General features: G+C 46.7%; 1 protein-coding gene and 1 long non-coding RNA gene across 2 annotated transcripts in view; one reads left to right on the top strand and one right to left on the bottom strand.

Moving 5' to 3' along the window:
- Positions 1 to 9,382: 9,382 nt before the first annotated feature.
- Positions 9,383 to 21,603, top strand: LOC147582471 (uncharacterized). Its single transcript, XR_015249159.1, has 2 exons — positions 9,383 to 10,302; positions 15,479 to 21,603. It is a non-coding gene; the product is annotated as an uncharacterized LOC147582471 (long non-coding RNA).
- Positions 17,097 to 21,649, bottom strand: part of SPRED2 (sprouty related EVH1 domain containing 2) — a 54,908-nt gene continuing 50,355 nt past the window's right edge. The window contains exon 6 of the mRNA XM_086700988.1: positions 17,097 to 20,381. Coding sequence (XP_086557114.1) covers positions 19,716 to 20,381 — 666 coding nt within the window. The 3' untranslated portion in view covers positions 17,097 to 19,715. The remainder of the gene's footprint in view (positions 20,382 to 21,649) is intronic.

Below are 21,649 nucleotides of genomic sequence, written 5' to 3'. Positions count from 1 at the left end.
CCTGAATTCTAGTGGTGGATCGCAGTTGGTTCCCGGGGAATCTCCCAGAAGGAACAAGGTGGGGCAACTCTGAGATGAGGAACCCGAGAGGGCGAGTACTCTGAGGTCACACACAGCTAGTGAGGAAGCAAATGACAGCTGTGGGTTCTGTGACCCTTACACGAGCTCTTTGTTTTTTTCTTTTTTTTTTTTTAAATTTTTTTTTCAATGTTTTTTATTTATTTTTGGGACAGAGAGAGACAGAGCATGAACGGGGGAGGGGCAGAGAGAGAGGGAGACACAGAATCGGAAACAGGCTCCAGGCTCCGAGCCATCAGCCCAGAGCCTGACGCGGGGCTCGAACTCCCGGACCGCGAGATCGTGACCTGGCTGAAGTCGGACGCTTAACCGACTGCGCCACCCAGGCGCCCCTGTTTTTTTCTTTTTAAGCACATGTAGAAAAATAAAATTGTGAAGTATAGTTTAGCAAAAAAGGAAAAAACCACCCCAGATCCCACTGCCCAGAGATAGCCACCGTCACTCCCCAGCTTCTTTCTCCACGCAGATGTACATGAACATGCCCATGGCACATGCTGCTGTTTTACAGAGTTGGATCTTGCACAAACTGTCCTGGAACCCTGTCTCCTTTACAACACACACCAGCTATTTAAATGGCTCCCTGCAAAGAGGCGCCCCCAGGGCAGGGAAGGGGGAGCACTTGTGGGCTGTTCCTTGGCCCCTGTGGGTGCCTTGGGCTCCAGGAGGGAGGAAGCCCTTCCAGCCAGGGCATCGGGAGGTAGGTGGGTGAAGGTGAGGCCTGGAGGGAAAAGATGACCCAAGTGAGTCTTGAAGGGAAGCACTTTGAGATGCTGAAGGAAGTGGGTTCAGGTCCAGGGACCATGGAGGGGGCAGATTGTAGAGAGAGCTGTGCTTCAGCCCTTCTGTGGGGTATGGAAGGAGCTGGTGAGCATGGCTTTGTGGAAAGGAGAGGCCCTTCTCTGGGTTCTTTAGGTAACCAAAGCAACCGGCTTTCCTGCAGCTTCCCACACACCTATTCAGGAGGCACTTCAGCCAGAAGAAAGCACGAAGCCAGTGTTTTCTTTTCTTCTTCTTTCTTTCTTTCCTTTTTTTTTTTTTTTTTTACTGTTTGTTTATTTTTGAGCGAGAAAGAGAGAACGTGTGTGTGTGCAAGCAGGGGAGGAGCAGAGAGAGAGAGAGAGGGAGAGAGAGAATCCGAAGCAGGCACAGAACCCAACTTGGGGCCTGAACCCACGCACCACGAGATCATGACCTGAGCGGAAGTCGGCCACTTAATCGACTGAGCCACCCAGGTGCCCGGAAGCCAGGGTTTTCTAAAATGCATCCGTGGGAACACAAATCCCATGAAAGTGTTCTCTGGCCAAAGGGTTAAAAGAAAGTTTGAGAAATATGATCTACAGTCACCCTACCTTGGAGAATCACAATGCACAGAAGCTTACCTGTGGCCCTGAGAAGAAAGGACATCTTAACCCAGGGTTTCCCAAATTTATTTTCTCAGAATAGCTCTTACTGTCTATGGAATTTCCCTCTTGCTCTGGGCCCAGTGAGGCTGGAGAAGACAGCAGAGCCCTGGGCTGGGGGGTCTCCCTCTTCAGGGCAGCTTCCTTACCAGCAGCGGAAAGCCCCAGGCCTTGCAGGTGTCAGATGCCCTCGCAGGGCCCTCAGAGGGCAGAAGTCCACGCTCTCAGGGACTCCTCCAAGCTCCAGCATTCTGTTTCTGAGATTCATGACCATCAAAATCTTACTCCCAGAGAACACCCAGTGGGTGTTAAATTCACCCATTTACTCAACAAATATTTGAGTTCCTACTGCGTGCCAATTACTGTTTAAGGCATTGGGGGATCGAGGAGTGAATAAGAACTTTTCTCTTATTGCCCTAATGGGGGAACAAGCTATATTATATGTCACTTAAGGGCCATGAGGAGAAATAAAGTAGTGTAAGCACAGAGTGTAGGGCAGGGAGACTGACAGGAAATGCTATTTTATTTACTTTTTTAAAGTTTTCCCTTAACAGGGCTTCTTGTTTATTAATAGAAACATGCTGGGCTAATGAATCTCATTTGGGTATTACTTTAACCTTTTGTGATCCAATCTGAGGGTGTTCTGTTTTTTAAATTCCAGTAAACATACAGTGCTATGTTAGTTTCAGTCGTACAGTATAGGGATTCAACACTTCTGTCCATTACTCAGTGCTCCTCATGATAAGGGTACTCTTAATCCCCTTCACCTATTTCACTCAGCCCCCCACCCACCTCCCGTCTGGCAACCATCACTTTATTCTCTAGAGTTAGGAGTGTGTTTTTTGGTTTGTCTCTTTTTTCCTGTTAGCTTGTTTTATGTCTTAATATTCTACATACGAGTGAAATCATGGTATTTGTCTTTCTCTGACTTATTTCACTTGGCCTTATACCCTTTAGCTCCATCCATGTTGTTGCAAATAGCAAGATTTTGTTGTTATGGCTGAGTAATATTCCAGTGTGTGTGTGCAAACCACATCTTCTTTATTTATTTTTCCCCTTCCCTATCCGTTTATCAATGGACACTTGAGCTGCTTCCATAATGTGGCTATTGTAAATAAGAGGGGTTGCAATTTTATTTTATTTTTGAACACTGCTCTCTTTTTTTAAATGCTTATTTTTGAGAGAGCGAGCGAATGAGTGGGAGGGGCAGAGAGAGTGAGACAGAGAGAGAGAGACAGAATCCCAAGCAGGCTCCATGCTGTCAGCACAGAGCCCGACGTGGGGCTCAAACCCACAAAGTGTGAGATCATGACCTGAGCCGAAATCAAGAGTTGGATGCTTAACGAACTGAGCTACCCAGATGCCCCAAGGGGAATGCAATTTTAGATAAAGTAATTTGGGAACGCTTTTCTGAAGAGGTGACATTTAAACAGAGACCAAACGTAAGCAAGGATAAAATGCTGAAGAGTTCTCCAGGCAGAGCATTTCAGGTGGCGAGAAGAGCAAGTGTAAAGGTCCTGAGGCAGGAACATGTTTGAGGAACAACAAGGAGGCCAGTGTGACTTCAGGGAGCAAAGGAAGGGGAGAGTGATAGAAGATGAGGTCACAGAGATAGTGGGGCCAGAGGCTGTAGGACTCTGTGAGGGTCCTGGTAAGAACTTTGGATTTTGTTCACAGTGAGACAGGAAACCACTAGAAGAATTGAGCAGGGGAGTGACACACAGCAGAAGGGAGAATTTCTGCTTTCTAATGGGCACGAATAATTTTCTAAATGGTAAGAGCCCATTCCCTGCCTGTGAAAATAAAAGAACTTATGAGAAGTAATTGGCTTTTTATTTGACAACTGAAGGAAGATCTTACAAGGCCCCTGAATTGGTCGTGCGTCCATTATATACTCACAGAGCACCTACTTTGTGCCAAGTTCTGTGCTAGGTACCAGGGATATAAATGTAGTTCATAAGACTTTTTAAAAATACTTCTAAGTAATTTCCATACCCAACATAGGGCTTGAACTTACAACCCAGAGATCAAGAGTCACATACCCTACCGATGGAGTCAGCCGGGTTTCCCATGTAGTTGATAAGACTTTTAGTTCCCAGCTTTTGATACAACGACAACAACAAAATCACAGTTACTTCGTTCCCCTAATGAAAAATTTCAAGCTCCTGTGGTGGCATGGAGGTCCATCTCAGTCATTTCAAGAGGTAGAGGTCTTCCCTTTCCTTCATGGGTCTGTAGAAATCCAGTAATTCACAGGTGCGTGAGCGGGGAAGGGCCTCTGGCCTCCACTCTGTCGGGGATAATGCCGAGACACTTTTGACCGAAGCCCAGTGGTATTCACAAAGGCAAGAAGCCCCATCCCTTTGTACCAACCCACGCTCCCAAGATCCTTGTTCCAGGATCACAGTTTTTAAGAGTTCAGTCTCCCTGTTGTCTACTTACTGCTCTCAGTGATCAGGTCACTGATGGTTGCTGCATGGATGCATAAGGCCCCGTAAACTTCACGCAAGTCTCTTGTACCCTGGCTTAGATAAACAAGTAAATCAGTATTTCTGGTAGGTGAGCTGGGCTGGGTCTGTACAGTGGGATAGACTCTAGAGCTGTTGGCCTTACAAGGAATGAGCCAGAGCAGACTACACAACCCATGTCCTATAGTTGCTTGTGTGTGTGTGTTTGTGCGTAATATGATCAACACAAAAATTATTCGTTTTCAATTTTGTGCGATAAGAAAAGGTGCACAGCAGGCTCCTTCTGTTTCTTGTGAAAGATGCTGAATTCATCATGACTGTAGAACAGAAACGGGTTTTTGTTTTCTTCTTGGAGATTAAAGGGATCTTGAGGATCATTTAGCGGAGATGAAAAAACTGATTTTGTCTTTAACTTTTTGTCCTTGACCTCTTGTCCGTGACTTCTCCAAGCCTTGGTTTCCCCGTCTCTTTGTTTCATACTTCAGAGAATATGTACCCTAGATCACAGCCTGTGTTTTCTAGAAGCAATCACTGGTTGAACAGAATGTCAGTTGTCTGATTCGGCAGCTCCTGTCTTTGCTTCATTCCCTAGTTTCTAGAAGTTTCTCTGTCCTTCTTCACTCTTGGACCCTCCTCCTTTCCCTTTCTATTCATTTACCAGTTTATTACAAGGGATGTTTTAAGGGCACAGATGAATAACTGGGTAAAGAAAGAGGTACAGATGGTGACGTCTGGAAGGGTCTTAAGCCCAGGAGCTTCAGTCCCTGTGCAGCTGGGGTGTGGAACCCTCCCCAAACGTGGGTGCCTTCACCAACCTGAAGCTCCAAGTTTTGTCTTATGTTTTATTTTTTTTAGGTTTATTTATTTATTTTGAGAGAGACAGAGACAGTGTGAGCAGAGCAGAGGCAGAGAGAGAAGGAGAGAGAGGGAATCCCAAACAGGCTCCACACGGTCAGCACAGAGCCTGACACGGGGCCTGAACCCACAAAACCATGAGATCACGACCTGAGCCGAAACCTAGACACTTAACCGACTGAGCCACTCAGGTGTCCCTATCTTTTTTTTTTTTTTTAATAATTTATTCAGATTTTCTTAGGTAGGTAGGTGTGTGTGTGTGTGTGTGTGTGTGTGTGTGTGTATGTGTTAATTTTTTTAAGTGCTTTATTTTATGTTTTGAGAGACAGAGACAGAGCATGAGCAGGGGTGGGGCAGAGACAGAAGCAGACCTAGAATCTGAAGCAGGCTCCAGGCTCTGAGCCATCAGCACAGAGCCTGATGTGGGGCTTGAACCCATGGACGCAAGATTGTGATCTGAGCTGAAGTCGGATGCTCAACCGACTGAACCACCCAGGTGCCCCTTCTTTTAATGGAAGCTCTACAGCCAACATAGGGCTTGAACTCCCAACCCTGAGATCAAAAGTCGTATGCTCTACTGACTGAGCCAGCCAAGCACCCCTCTAAGTTTTGTTTTAAAGATCACTTTAAACTCTGGGTGATGGGAATCAGGCTGGGATAGGTTAGTAGTGGGTCCCACAACCTCAACTGGGCCCTCCACTCAGCCCTCAAGGCCCCAGGTCTCCTTTGTTCAGGAGGCAGGAGTGCCACAGCGACCCGTCACAGAGGAGGCTTGTCCTCTCCTCCCTACGACAGTCTGAGTAAAGGGTTGGACGTCGGCTGGCAGCAGTCCTGCAGCACTAATGAAGTTTAGGAAGTGCTTAGCTGAAAAGGCCACGGATCGGGTAATTGAATTGGTGTCAGACACATAATGGCTTTGAGAGTCTTTTCTCCCTCATTTGGTAAGAAGAGCCTTTGCCCTCACATCCTCCGTAAAAGCTCAAGGAGAAAAGGATGTTCACCCAGCTATATATCAACCCTGTCTATTCAGCAGGAGTTTTGGGAAACCATATGGAGAAGCACACTTTTTAAGAAGGCTTTGGGGACTGTTAATAGCAGGCTGGGCAGGGCACAGGAAGAGGCTGCGAATGAGTGTGTTCCACAAGATGCTGCCAGGTGATAAAATATTAAAACGAATACCAACCCTCGCTCTTCAAGGAATGGTCTTAATGATTGTGTCAGATATCTGGGCTCTGTGGTCAAATGGACAGTGAGCTTTGGGCTTTATCAAAAATAGTTTAATAGGTGCCATGAATGGATGCCAAGAATGGTTAATGGTGCCAGGCCCTGTCCTAACCTCTTATGCATTATCTCATTTAAGCCTCCTAACAATCCAACAAGGGAGGCACCATTTTACAGGTGAAGAAACCGAGGCTTGCCTAAGATCACACAGTTGTGATGTAGTGAAGCTTGGCTTGCAATCTAGGATTGGGGTTCTAACACCAGTGGGTTTTTTTTTCTTCTTTGATAAAAAACTTACAGGGAAACAGAGTATGTCCATGGACAGTAAAAGGTAGTACTCAAGAGTTTACAATGAGTTAACTCCGTCCCACCAATCCAGACCCCACTCCAGAGGCAGTCAGCATTGCTGGCTTCTTGTACTGCCTTCCAGCTATACAGATTACACACACAGATACATATGTGTTTGTATGTCTACACATGAGTACACAAATGGTTGTGTGTTACCTACCCTATCTGTGCCTTGTTTTCTTGACTTCGACTCCTTAGGACTTTCGAGACTTTTCTGGTTTTTTGGCCTTTCTGTATGTTTTGCCATCGGTAACAATGTTGCCACAAGCATCCTCAGGCAAATGGCTCCGCAAATGTGTGTGAGCGACACGGTGCTTTTGACCACAAGAGCAAGATGGTCGGCAGGGACAGTTGGGGTCACTCACTAGTCATTGGCTCAGGGACCACACTTCTATCCTCTCCAGGGTACTGGGGATGGCCACCAGGGAGCCATATAGGCTTTGAGACATCCCGTACGTACAACCTTTAGGTTTGATAGTGACAGACTTCACCACCCGGTGCCCCAGGGACATTTCCGAATGAAGACAAGAATGTGGGTAGCAGAAGTTCCTCTCTGCAGCCACCATCTCATCACAACCCCCTTGGGGAAGCCAGGAATTGTAAAGGTCGTGTGTTAAGCCTGCTGCCCCAGGCAGGTGGAGCCCCATCATGCCTGGTTCACTTAAGGAGGTGGGGCTGAAGCCCAGAGATGAAGCAGCTTGCCCAAGGTCACACCGTAAACATGGTGGGGAGGCCAGTGGGTTGGGGCTTCTGTCTCCTCTGCACTGCTCCCTCCATTGCCCCATCTTGGCTCAACGAGTTCTGATTAACAGAGCTTTGCCTCTTCTCTAGCTCGTCCTAAGGCTTGAAAAGTCCCTGAAGCCACTTCTGGGCCTGGGGGACAGGGTGTGGGCTGCCCTTTTGGCACCTGTTTGCCTTCCCTTCCCTGGGGTGAAGCTGGCTTTTTGTCTCATGAGGTTGGTGTTTTGTATATAAACTGCTGCTATCTTAGTATCAGTTAGGACGTCTTTGGTGGTGACAAACAACCCCCAAATTATACTGGCTTCATACCCGGATTTATTTTGTACTTACTCATGTACTCCCTGACTCAGGCCTCTCCCCATGCCAGCCGTTCTCTGTAGTGACTCAGTGCCCCCATGCGCTTTCATCTTGTGGCTTACCACCACAGTGGGTGGCCTCCGTGACTGCTGTGGGGTGGGGGCGGGGCTGGGGAGGGAGCGTGGAACACGGGAGGATCACACACTCACTCTTGAATGCCTCTCTGTCACTTCCACTCATAGCCCACTGGCCGGAACTAGGCATGTGGCCACACCTAATTGGAAGGGCCTGGGCAGCGTGGAGGTGGACGTGTCATGTGTGTAATTCTGAGCAATACGTGTCTCTGCCAAGTCCTCAGGCTTGGGGGGGGGGGCGGTGGGCGTGCAGGTAAACACGGGCTGCATTAAGCAGGGCAATGACCACAGGCCTGTGGGGGCTGATTGTGAATAACGGATCTGGGGACTGGTGGTAGCTTTTAGGTGCTCCTCAATTGCTGATTCAGCTGCAGAGGACATGTATTTTTCTTAACCGTCTTCCTGTCCACTGAAACACATGTGCAGAGAACTCCACGCAGCAAATGTAGAGCTTAACTTTGGTAAATTCATTATAAGGCACATATATAAGCTTGAATCTGCCTGCCAGGGCAAGAAGCAGAACGTAACAGAGTTAACTGTTACAACTTTTGGACTCAGCACTCTATGCCGCCGAACTTGAGTCTAATGGAGCTTTGGAAAAATGAAGCTTTGAATTTCAGAGGTACAGTGCTCCACTTTCTGCTGAGGCTGTCTAATCTCGACAAGGAACTTGCGCTATAAGGAGCCGGAGGGAGTGAGGAGGCCCTCTCCCCCACAGAGAATGCGTGGATGGGGCGCGGGGAGCCTGTGGCTGGCCGGCCAGCAGCCTGGGTGACGGTAGCCAGGCTCTCCCCGTCTGCCCTCACTGTGCACTTGGTTCCTGGGTCAGCCTGCTTCTTGTGGCCCCAGTGCTCCCCGGGAATGCATCTGCCCTGAGAGGCCACCACACCCACCACGAGGCCTCTCCTTCAGGCCCAAATGCGGCTTGGAGGTCAGCCTGACCCCGGGGACTCCCAGCTCCGGGCAGAAGCCCCATTACCCCTGCCAAGGTATGTGTCAGCCTAGAAGCAGCACTCCATGTTTTGGTAACTTGTAAAAGCCTAATCCTAGAAAGACTGCGTGTTCCTGGCGGCTGGCTCACCCCGCCTCCGGGGAGCCTGCCGCACCTGCTGGGAGGCAGTACTGGGTGGGACCCTCCCCCCACCCCCATCTAGATCTGTCACTGCATATTTCCAGGCCCAGGTCAGACTCGGGCGAGTATGGCTTTCTCCCCTCTCCACACCCTGGTCTCCTGCACCCATGAAGCTGCCGACCCAGTTTCTGATGGGAAAGTGAGGATCTCTGCGCAAAGTCAGATGAGAGGAGAGGAAGCAAACACTGTGCTGCCTTAACATAATGCAGACACGACCCTCCTTCTGAGCGAGGGGTGAGGAACCTGGGCCTTCCCACTCAGAGCGTTTGGAACAAACTCCCAAAATACCAGAGGCTCAGTACGAACCTCCTTTGCTGTCACCAGGAGGAAGGATGAATCATACCCAACACGCGATTTCCCTCGTCCCCAAACACTGCATGGATACTTACATTTAGTGGCATTTTACATGTGCGAGGTATTTTTTAAGAAATTCTTTTCTCTGTCTTTTTTTCTAAACCAAAACACCAGCTGTAAAACCCACGGCTTCCTTCCCCTCTAGGTCTGCCGCGGTAGGAGGCGGCAGCGGCAGACGGCCGGCCCCCTGTGCTCTGAGTCAGGCCTCCCTCTCGGCGGCTTGCTGCCTGCAAAACAAACTTAAAAGCTGGTGAATGGCACTTAGGGGCCCACAAGCACGCAGGGAGGCCTAAAATATTTGCAGAGCACACACTCTGCTCACAGAATGAAAGGCCACTATGTAAATAGCTGGGCTCTGTCGGGGTGAGGCATCTTCAAAGCGGCTTCTGCTTGTCACATCAAGCCAGCAAGGATGCAAAGACATTCATTCAAAAGCAGCACGCAGGAACCACACCATGACTTCCTGGCCCCAGAAGGTAGACTCAGAAAGGGACCACAGCCTGGAGTCCCGTGTTTCTTTTCCTTGCCCTTTCTCCTGCGCTGCACAGTGCACAGGGTGGTTTTGTGAGATGGCTTACAATGTCAGCTTTCAGGGCTGGGCAGACATGATCAGTTCTCTCTCTTCTGGCAGGGGAAGGCTTTTCTGGAAGACGCTCAAAAGGCAACCATAGTTACTAATGGAGCATGGCAAAGCATGAGACAGAGGTAGTTATTACCCAGGCTTGACAAAAAAAGGAACGTGGGATGGTTTTTGCATCAAGCCACAAATACTAATTCCAAAGACTCCCAGGTGAGTGCAGGAGCGGCCCAGACACACGTGATACCCCCTTGCAGCATCCCCTGCGACTCCCAGAAGTCCCACACCAACGTGAAAACCACCAACAGCCCTGTGACCACACGGAGGCTGCGAGCCAAAATCCAGGCAGAATTTTCACTAACCACATTGTCCACTGGGATGCGTTTAGAAGAATATTCTTGGATTTCACACCATTTGTGTTGGCCCCTCTGAACCAGAATAGGACAGACAGCCCCCAGAAAGGAAAGAAATAGTTTTGTTTTACTCTGCCCCTTTGTCAGTGATGATCTTCCACCCGGGGAAGGCAGGAATGGTCTTCCGGTCAGGCACAGCCTCATTTCATTCTCCTTTTTCTGCCTCTCTCCAAAGCAACAATGACAGTGATTTCCAGCATGCACCAACAGTGCAAGAATGGCTAAAGGTGTGCACGGTTTCTTCAGATCTTTAATTGCTGGAGGAACCTCAACTGGTACAAAAGGTAAGGGGGTGGGGAATGGCTGCTCAAAGGTCTGCAGACTACCCTGGGTTCCCCAGCCTCACCAGAGTCCAAGAGTGGAGCAGAAGAAACGTTGGCTGGTTCAGAAATATCCCAGGTAATCCTCAGTAGGCATGAACACCTGAGCTAAGCAGGCGTAGATCCACAGAGGAAGCTGCCAGTACCCAAGTGGGAGGCTAAGGATGTCACATTTACCTTGAGTGATGGACAAGGCTGAGCCCTTGGATAGAGGGCTCTCCGTGCGAATACCGCCAAGGGCCAATGAAAAGAGGGTGGAGCCTGAAGGAGAGGAAAACCACTCTCCAGACTCGGGGCAGCACGTCTCTCTGGACATTACTGTTCAATAAGAAACACATGCTAACCTCAGATAGCTGCTGCAAGAAGATATGGCCTTACTGGAACTGGCTAAAGAAGGAACTAGAAAGACAAAATAGTCTGAGCTAGGAAAGGAGATATAAAGACTGCTGGCTAAAATCAGATAACATAAAGTACCAAAAAAAGAGAAGAGCCAGATCAAAGCTGCGTTTGAAGAGAGTAAGGGCAAAACTAAGAAAGAGCCTGTTAACCACGGAGGGGAAGAGGCCACAAACTTCTGGTTCTCAAGGTCCCTCTATCCTCTTGAAAGTTACCGAGGACGACAAAAAGCTTTAGTAGCTCTTGGTATGTCTATAGAAGAAATTAAAATGGAGAAACTTTTAAGACATTTATTAAAAAGTTATTTTAAAACAATAATAAGCCCTTTGCATGTGAACATAAATAACATTACTAATGAAAAATAACCACGTTTAAAATTTTTAAATGAGAGTCACAGGCTTTTTGCAGATTGTTTTAATGTCTACCTAAACAGAAGACAGTTCTATTCTCATTGCTGCTGCTTTATTTTTTACTGAGTTATAATTACTGTATTAGTTTGAGGTGTACAACATATTGATTTGATATGTGTATATAAGGCAAGAGATCATAATGATCTAGTTAACATCCATCAGCACATCGCTACAAATTTGTGATGAGAACTGTTAATATCTACTCTCTTAACAGCTTTCAAATACCCAATATGATAATATTAACTATGATCACCATGTGATACATTACATCTCCAGAACTTACTTATAACATGATGGGATTTTGTGCCTTTAGACCACTACGCCCCCACCACTTCTGGCAACTACCTCTCTGATCTGTGTCTGTGGTGTCTCTTTTTTGTTTGTTTTTTAAGATTCCACATATAAGTGAGATTATAAGATCTGTGTGTTTCTTTCTGACCTATTTTATTAAGCATAGTGGCCTTCAAGTCTATCATACATGTTGTCCTAATCGGCAAGATTTTTTCTTAATGGCTGAAAAATACCCCAACGTGTATGTAGACTACATTTCTTTACTCATTCAGCCTTCAGTGGACACTAATGTGGTTTCCAGTATCTTGGCTACTGTAAGTAATGCTGCAATAAACATGGGGTGTACGTACCTTTTCAAATTAGTATTTTTGTTTTCTTCAGATAAATACCCAGAAGTTGAATTGCTGGGTCATATGGTAGTAACATTTTTAATTTTTTTGAGGAACCCCACAGTTAGCCACAGTGGCTGCACAAACTTACATTCCCAACAGTGCACAAAGGCTCTCTTTTCTCCACATCCTTGCCAACACTCATTATTTCTTTAAAAAAAAAATTTTTTTTTTTAAACGTTTATTTATTTTTGAGACAGGGAGAGACAGAGCATGAACGAGGGAGGGGCAGAGAGGGAGACACAGAATCGGAAGCAGGCTCCAGGCTCTGAGCCATCAGCCCAGAGCCTGACGCGGGGCTCGAACTCACGGGACCGCGAGATCGTGACCTGAGCTGAAGTCGGACGCTTAAGTGACTGAGCCACCCAGGCACCCCAACGCTCATTATTTCTTGTCTTTTTGATACCAGGCATTATAACAAGTATGAGGCGATATCTCATTGTGGTTTTGATTTGCACTGCCCTGATGATGAGTGTTGTTGAACACCTTTTCTTGTGCTGTCTGTTGGCCACTTGTGAGTCTTTGGAAAAAATGTCTGTTCAGATCCTCTGCCCACTTCTTTATATGTATATTTGCTATTGAATTATGAGTTCTTTATATATTTTGGATATTAACCCCTTATCAGATATGGTTCGCAAATAGTTTCTCCCATTCAGTATGTTGCCTTTTCATTTTGTGATGGTTTTCTTCAGTGTGCAGAAGCTTTTTTGATGCAGTCCCATTTGTTTATTTTTGCATGTGTTGCCTTGGCTTTTGGTGTCAAAGCCAAACAAACATCACCAAGATGCATGGCAGGGGACTTGCTGCCTAGTTTTCTTCCAGGAGTTTTATGGTTTCAGGTCAGTCTTTAATCCATTTTGAGTTAATTTTTGTGTATGGTGTAAGAGTGGTCCGGTTTATTCTTTTGCATGTGGTCGTCCAATGTTCCCAGCTCATTTATATTCTTGTCTCCTTTGTTGTAAATTAATTGAAGTGGGTTTACTTCTAGGTTCCTTATTCTGCTACATTGATCTATGTGTATTTTTATGCCAATACCATACTTTTAGCCTTTCACCACTGAGTATGATGTTAGGTGTAGACTTGTCATAATGACCTGGATTTTGTTGAGGTACATTCTCTCTATACCCACCTTGTTGAGAATTTTTACCGTAAGTGGATGTTGAATTTTGTCAAATGCTTTCTGCATCGAGATGACCATATTTCTATCCTTTATGTTGTTAATGTGGTACGTCCCGTTGATTGATTTGTAGGTGTCGACCCATCCTTGCATTCCCTGAATAAATCCCACTCTATTATGGTTTATGATCTAATGTTTTGTTGAATTTGGTTTGCTAATATTTTGTTGAGAACTTCTGTATCTGTGTTCACCAGGGATATTGGTCTGTAATTGTGGTGTCCTTTTCAGATTTTGGTATCAGGGTGATGCTGGCCTCATAAAATGAGTTTAGAAGTGTTCCCTCCTCTTCTGTTCTTTGGAAGAGTTTGAGAAAGATTGATGTTTATTCTTCTTTAAACTTTGGTAGACTTCTCTGGTCCTGGGAAGTTTGTCATGACTGATTCAATACATTGAAGTTTTTAGTTCTTGATTCAGTCTTGGTAGCTTGTATGTTTCTAGGAATGTATCCATTTCTTCTAGGTTGTCCAGTTCATTGGCATAGTATTGCTCATAGTAGTCTCTTAAGATCCTTTGTAGTTCTGTGATATCAGTTGTGCGATCTCTTTCATTTGATTCTATTCATTGGAGTCCTCTCTTTTCTTGGTCGTTCTAGCTAAAGATTTGCCAATCTTGTTTATTTTCTCAAAGAACCAGATTTTAGTTTCATCAGTCTTCTCTATTGTCTTTTTTGTCTCATTTTCCTTCATGTCCACCCTGAACTTTGCTATTTCCTTCCTCTACCAACTTTGGGCTTAGTTTGTTCTTTTTCCAATTCCTTGAGGTGTAAAGTAGGGCTTTTGAGTTCTTATTTGCTAATACATGCATTCATTCTCTGTGGATTTTTTTTTTCTTTGACTCTGGTTGTTTGGTAGCATATTTTTAAATCTCCACATTATCTGTGAATTTTCCAGTTTCCCTAATTGATTTCTAATTTCACACCACTGTGATTAGAAAATGTGATTGTGACAGGATTTCAAACTTCTTAAATTTATTAAGCCTTGTTTTGTGGCCTAACATAACTCTAAGAATTAAAGGATACACAAGATAAAATGTAAAATGTGATATCAAAACCAGTTGTAATGGAGGGAGTAACAACATAGAGCCCTAGGGTGCACTCAAACTCAAGTTGTTATCAACTTAAAATTGACTGTTATTGTAAGTTGTCATATGTAAGACTCATGGGAACCACAAAGCAAAAACCTATAGTAGAAACACAAAAGATAAAGAAAAAGGAATGGAAATATATAACGATAGAAAATCATGAAATTGCAAAGGAGAAAAGCAAGAGAAGAAAAAGGAAGAAAGGAACTGCAAAACAGCCGGAAAACTGAACAAACGGTCACAAGTACATACGTATCAACAAAACACAACTGGACAAAGTTCTTATTTCCATTGTTTAAGCCACCCAGTGTATATTTTGTTACACCAACCCGGGGCAACACACACTCTATTTTATATTTTTGTAGTATGACATTTTTATAATGACTATGTATATTCTATAATCAGAGCACCTTCCTCCAACTTCTAATTTTGAAAAAAGAAATGAGAGAAGAGACAGATGAGAGGACAAAGGTACCTCCCAGGCATGGCTATCACAGAACCGGTTTTATTCCTCATTGGTAAATATGGAGCTTCCTCCTTGCTACTTACTGGGTCTCAGCCCCACCTCCACCCAACCCTGCCCTGTGTGGTCAGCTTGCCTTGAGGGGACCACTAGCCTGGTGGCTGCTCTAGCTGAGAAGACCGGTGGGCCCGGATCCCCTAGGTCACAACTAGGGTCTGGTGTACAAGATGTCACCATAGCCATCTCCCTTCATTCCACACATCTGGTTCAGGCCTAGGTAAGCAGGCCAAGTGTGGTGTTTCTAACCATCTCCCCCCACAAACTGGAAAGCCCAACAAGCCTGCGGTAAGAATGCCTGCAAGCAGCTGGCACGCTTACACAAGCTCTGGCCCCTCATTCACAGGGCCGGCTCTGTAGTACCTGCTTAAAAGCCACAGTAGAATGACAAAGCGGCCTGGGAGTCCCTGTAAAACAGAATTCTTGCAACAATTTTTCCCCTGGGAAGACGTCTTTCTTCTGTCGGGGGTGCCTACTGTTGGGGATGTCGGGGTGGTAACCAGCAGTGGTGGAGCAGAGGCCCAGGAGAGGAGGGCACAGACTTGCAGGGGTCAAGGCCACCAAAGGGGGCGGGAAAGTTTAGGATAGCAGCGCTCTGTAAGACAACACGCTCCGATCCCGGTCAAATCCGCTGAGCCGGATCCAGCCCTCTCGGCAGAACTGCTCAGAGGCCACCAATTTTCTGGCAAGTTGCAGGCTTTGATCCCTGAGGAACGCAGCCATCCCCTGGGCCATTAACCTACCTGGAAGGGCCTGCAAGGGATCAGAACCCCGTTTAGAACTGCAGAGAGGTTAAGGAAAAGGAATCTTGACATAGAGGTGGTAGGTCTAAATACTCAGAAAATAGCCACAGTGACTTCAACTTCTGTTTCCGCAGGTTTCCGGAATACAGGAGGAGCTGGGGAAAGGACTAGCATTTGAAAGCACCTACTCTGTACTGCGCTGTAACTGCAGCACATCATTTGACCTTCCCGACGTGCTGGGGACAGGTATTCCTCCACTCATACCTGAGACCAAAGGTCAGAAAGGTGAAGTCACTCGCCCAAGGGCTAATGGAGAACAATGGCAGAAAGACAGCCCAACAAACATGATGGAATTAATGGAGTTCGCGTCTGCTTTCTCACCTGTTAAGTGCAGACGATCCCTTTTTTCTGTGGAGATTTAGAAGAGGTGACGTGTGTAACGTGCCCAGCGCCTGGCTGAGCACACGGGGCGCCAGATGACCAGCTAATCCTGAGGCAGCCTGATGGGCCCAAGGGAGCCGGGAGGACTCTTGGCCCTTGCCCCCTTTCTCAAGCCCAAAAAGGAAGGTGAGCAGAGGTATGAGCGCGAGGCTAGGGCTGGTTCAGTCCTTGCATCACATGACCGTAGTCATGTGATAGTTACTTATTGTTACTTACCCCTTCTATAGTTCAGCTACTCAACTGTGAACAAATGAATGATAGGAGGCATATGCCTTATGGGGGGGTGGGGGCATGAGGGTCAGGTAAGATTTCGGTCCCTGATGCGGCTCTGGAGGTGACGTCCCAGTTTTTTCTCACTTAAAAAAAAAATCGTTAACAATTTATTCACGGTGTCACAACAAGTAAATACACACACACTGTCCTGGCAGAGAATAACTTGTTTTCTTAATTCAGTTCTATTTCAGAGCAACCCAGTTAGTCCTTTACCATCAAACTTCTTGAAAACATGTTTTACGTTGAATGTTCTTACTTCCTCCATGCTGGCTCTTCACCCCGCTATAATAATCTATAATCTTTATGCCTCTTGTACTTTAAACAGCTTTCACGTTCTATATTAATCTCTTAATTACTAATCTTTACGAATTCTCTCCTCTTCCTTTCCAATTTCCAGAATCTCCTGTTGTTTTTCACCCCTGCCTGTGGCTTGGAAGAGTTAAAACTAAAAGGGCCCCTCGACATGTCTTTTTAAGGCCCCTACTCGGTTCTCTAGAGAGGAGCTGAGGCCTTCCTCTGTGACCCTTAAAAGACCCCACACTTTATTTTCTCCAGAGGACCGTCACTTCTTAGCATCCAAAGAGTCCACATGGAAGGGAAAGTGGGCCAAACGTCACTCTGAGGAGACCGGGGGTCTTGCCGTCTTAACCCTTGTTTGCAGTGAGAAACGGTCTACCAAACTCCACACATACCCACCCGAGGTTCCGCAGGAATTGGTGGAAAATACCTCACAAGCAGCGCAGCTGTTCCCTCTGAGGAGCACGCGTGGGGGAGGCCAGGCCTGGGAAGAGGGGGTGTTCCCGGGGCTGTGACACACAGCATTCCTTTCCCTTGAAGCATCCAAGCCCGAGAAGCTGCAGTCTCCCCCAGGGACTATGACATAGCCACGGCCGGGAAGGGCCTCACCAAAACAGCAGCGTCCACGCGTCCTTCTCCAGAGGAAACCCCTTCCCAGCCTGTGTGCGAGAACTCTCGCATGTGCCAAGGCTCTACCGCCCCTCCCACCCTTCTGTCAGACAAATACCCCAAAGTCAGCGGTCTGATAGGATGTGTTTATATTTACATGGTACATCTTAAAGCAATGGCTACATTGGTCATACATATTAGAAACCATAAAAAAAAGTTAAGAACTAAAATGTACATCATACACTTGTATATATATTTTTTACACAGAGGTAAAAAGGCTTATTATAAAAAAATCAATACAACAGGTTTTTTTTTAGTATACAGGTGAAGAATGAATTATGCTTCAGGCACTTTAATTTGTTAATGTGAGCAAATAGCTGGGGGGTGGGGGGTGGTCAGAGGAAGCTTCCAAACAAATCTTTTGGTTAATGTTTTGTTACCACAGATACAAAAATAAAATCTGAATAATTTCTCTCAAATGATTGACGTCAGTATGGCAAAGCTGACTGGGAAAATACTACACACTGTTCAGCTGCAGTGTGGCAATTAGAAACGTATTTACATAAATGTCCCCATGGCTGTCCTTGTGCCCTTAACCGCTGCCTTCACAAACCAAAACGTATATGTGAAGTAAGATTCACTAGCATAACTCTTCAAAAGGGTGGAAAAGGACAAGGGGTAAAAAAGATAGAAACAACAAGTAAATAGAGACTACAAACAAAAAGTGGCGGGGACATGTGTATTCTTACTGAAATAAATAGGGGCACTCGGAACTGAGGTCTAACAAAACATACATTAGTGTTGTGCTTTGTAGAGAGGAGACCTTGAGAAAGGCCCTGAGGAAATACCTCAGGATTGGAGAGTGGGGGGCAATGGCCTCTCGACAGCATCTGGAGGCTGGCTGAAGGTTTTCTAGATGTTTTCCAGACTGGGAAGCAGTTCTTTTTTCTTCCATCACCAGACTGACAGCTCTCTGCAACTTTTCCAAACTGGAAGGCCACACCATTCACTCCAACATATGAAAATGTCTACCAACTAACTCGTAAGCACACTGGGTATTTACATCGACGATCTGACTAAAGAAAGGCGGCGGGTGCTCAGATGAGCTGAAAATGTTCCATGAAGGTAAGCATGGCTGGTACTTTCCCAATATGATTGGCAGACTGGAAAAAAGTCTCTTTCCTTGAAGACTGATGCCCTGTGTGCAACAGAGAAGGGATGGGGGGAAGTGGAGACACAGACAGCAGGCTGTGCCCTGAGCTGGCAACTACCACAGGAAGATCATGGCAGGAAGAATGGCCAACTTTGACAAGCCTGTCCCTTATGGTCTCCATGACGTTCTGATTGTACTATGCTAGGTACCACTCACTCTTCACTTTTCTTTCTGCGACAAGATTTGGCTACTCCTTGCAATAGACTAGAAAAATACTCTTTTCCAGCTAATTAGAAGCCTCCTACATGGCAAGGTGAAGGTAGACCCAGACTGCTGACCTAACCATCTGTGCACCCAAACTGGCAAGTCTGGGTTTTTGAGATGCAGGAGAAAGACACTTAGGCATTGGAAGGGTTTTTACATATGGCCTTGTTTTTTTCCCCCAAGTATAAACAAAGCATTTGGTGATGTGAGATTCAGTCCAGGATGAAAACAAGAACAGAAACCCACAAACAAAATGCAACCCACCACTCTTCATATTTATGACATTTAAAATTTCCCCCCATTAAGAGAAAATAGCCAGTGGGGGTGTGGGAGGAAGCTCCTTCTAATTTTCTTTACCACAACTTCAGTGTTTCTCAACTGGAACTCTTTGGAGAACACTGGTTTGTGTGTGAATAGTCTATCTTGTTTGCAAAACAATGAGCAGAACTTCATTAGTGTTTTCTTCTAATATTGCTAAATTTTTAGAAGTGGTGGTGACACAGTTTTAAAAAGTTCTACTTTAGGGGTAACTGGGGAAGCTCAGACAAACCTGAAATCCCCTTTTTCTACCCCTGGTCTAAGAGGATGCAATGCAGTTTATGGAATTTCCTGATTCACACAAGTTAATCTGAAGTTAAGGCTCAATTCTCACTTTTGTGGGTGAATGTTTTCCATCAGTAAATAATTGTCAGGTTTTTAGGGGGAGGGCACAGGAAATGTTTATGGGCTCCAAATAGAAACTGCAGCTTACTTGGCAAATTTGGGTTTACAAAAGTTAAAGCGACCTTGTTTTGTGGTAGACGTTTGTTAACTAGCTCACCTCCTATACATAATCTGACTGCAGGTTACAATACTTCTGGTAGGGTTTCATCATTCTGACGTTACCTATCTGCAGGAATCCGCTGCTCCTTAGCAACCGGCAAGCCGACCCATGAGAAAGATCTCCTAGAAAACCAACTACAAAACCCACCCCAAATCAGCAGTTCCGACTGCAGGTGCCTCTGCGCTGGAAGAGGTGGGTAGGAAAGACAAGAAATCAACACATGTATAAGACAGTTAGCTTGATTACAGATTGGTAATAGTACACAAGTGTCTGTGCGGAGGTTCCTTTCCTTAGAACACCGTGTGCCTGCGTGTATGGGTGTGTGGTTGACGCAGAGTGGGTGGCTGGTGGGGGCTGCGTGGGGAGAGGGGAAAGTGCAGAGTTCACCAGGGGGGCTCCCCAGGCTGGAATAGCGCCTCAAGGTACCAGGGAGCAAGAAAGAAGGTGAGAGTATGTCAGAGACAAGTTCCCCTGTGGCTGTGGGAGGAGGAAAGGAGGGAGGGAAACTGAGTCACACGGCCGCTTTGTGCTTCCCCCCGCAGCACCTGCACATCACCCCGCAGTGGTAGCAGGCCCGCAGGGGCAGGTAACAGCACATACAGGGGGCCAGGAAAGACAAGGCAATAAGAGCCATCCACCGGAGGCAAAACTTCTCGTCGCTAGTATCGCACGAGCACGGGTCTGTATAGTCTCCCTCGGGGTCCGACATACAGTGATAGAGCATGCTGTCCGCACACCACATACAGCTCACCCGGCGGATGCAAGTTCTCACAGAGTCGGGCGCGTCCTGACAGTGGCCCCTCCGGTTTTCCTCGTGGTTGAACATGTCCCTGCAGTACTCGCACCGGGAGCGCTCGCCGTCCTCCTTCCGCCTCCGGGACTTGCCCCGGGACGGCTGGGTCTTGATCACGCCGCCCCCGCGCCCTTTGGGGTCCTCGCCGAGGCCGAAGTCCGAGGAGTCCACGTAGGGGTAATTGTAGTCGTGCTTGGGGACCTCGCCCTTGGCGAACCGCACGTAGGAGTCGGCGTCCTCCGAGGCGTCGGGGGATTTGCCCCGCACTGGTGCGTGCCGGTAGTCCTCGTAGCCGGTCAGCCAGATCTTCTCCCTGGGGTTGATGCGCACAATCTCCTCGTCGTCGTCTGGGAAGCTCACCTGGCGGTAAGGCCTTGGCATCGGCTGCCCGGGTAAAAGGAGACATGGTTGTATAGCCGCCCCGAAAAGAGAAAAAACGCTCCACTGGGTACCTTTCGCCTTGACGAAGACATTTCTGGAAGAAACTCACTGCTCCTATAACTACTGAACATCCCCTGGGTTGAAGGTGTATTTCAAATTGTGATCCTTGATCCATTCCTGGGTCAGGAGATCTTTTTTCCCTTTTGTGGAAGTACTACCATAGAGGGGGGAAAGTGTGATGGGAAAAAATGCACTCTGAATTTTCGACAGCTAAACACACCTAGCTCAAGAAGCAGAACTTGAGAGACCTCCCTAGGACACTGCCCCCCTCCCTTGAGTTCCCTTCTACGCCTCAGGGGTGGGAGGACCACCATCCTGATTTCTAACAGATTAGTTTCACCTGTTATTGTACAGTGTGTTCTTTTCTAAGACCTGCTTTTTTCCCAATGAAACAAAAATACTGGAGTGCACTGCATGTTACAAGGGTAGCATATGTGGGTTATCTGTGTGTAGGGAATATCTGCATTCCAGGTCACAATACAAGATGCATTTTGCACCGTGGGTCATGGTCAAAATAGCAAAAAGGGATACCAGCAGCTATGATACAAGTACCTTGTCATCTGGTTGGAAAATATAGAAAGGGTAGGAGTGCCGATCTGGAGGCGGACTGCCTGGGTTTGAATCCCACCAGGATCTCACAGATGGTCAAACGCAAGCTGGAATGTGAGCTCAGGCAAGCTGGACCCTAGAGCCATGCTCCCTTGCCTTCAAAGCCCCCAGATCTGCATTCTCCCCCCCGGGTGACACCGGCATCTCTGTGGGTCGGTAAGGCTGCCTCCCCCGGAGCACCCTCGTTGTGGCAGTGTGAGATCTTCTACTCCTGAGGTCCTCTGAACGGCTCTGAGGGAGCCCACCAAAGTAAAGCCGCAGACTCAGATTCTCTCTCAGCACAGGGCTACCTCGAGAACGACGAGAATCTGTGCAGCGTGCACACACAACTGTCACACAGGATGCGGCTGACACCTGTTGCCATTACCATGATTAGAATATTGCCATAGAATTTATCTCATGGCAATTACATTTATCCATCACTCCCACCAGACTGTGAGCTCCTAGAGGGCAGGGGCCATGCCTCACACATGTTGCCTAATTCTTGTTAGATTCTTGACAGTTTCACAGAAAATCACAATCTTAGATTAATAAAAACAAATCTTGGGAGCAGAAAGAGATTTTGCTAATTATTTTGTGAAGTAAGGTGATTCAAAGGGTCA

The sequence above is a fragment of the Puma concolor genome, chromosome A3 (genome assembly GCF_028749965.1).
Source record: "Puma concolor isolate L17-30 chromosome A3, mPumCon1.1.hap2, whole genome shotgun sequence".
NCBI classification, from domain to species: Eukaryota; Metazoa; Chordata; class Mammalia; order Carnivora; family Felidae; genus Puma; species Puma concolor.
The sequence above is the reverse complement of the archived record's forward strand: the minus strand, read 5'-3'. Positions and strand labels throughout refer to the sequence as shown.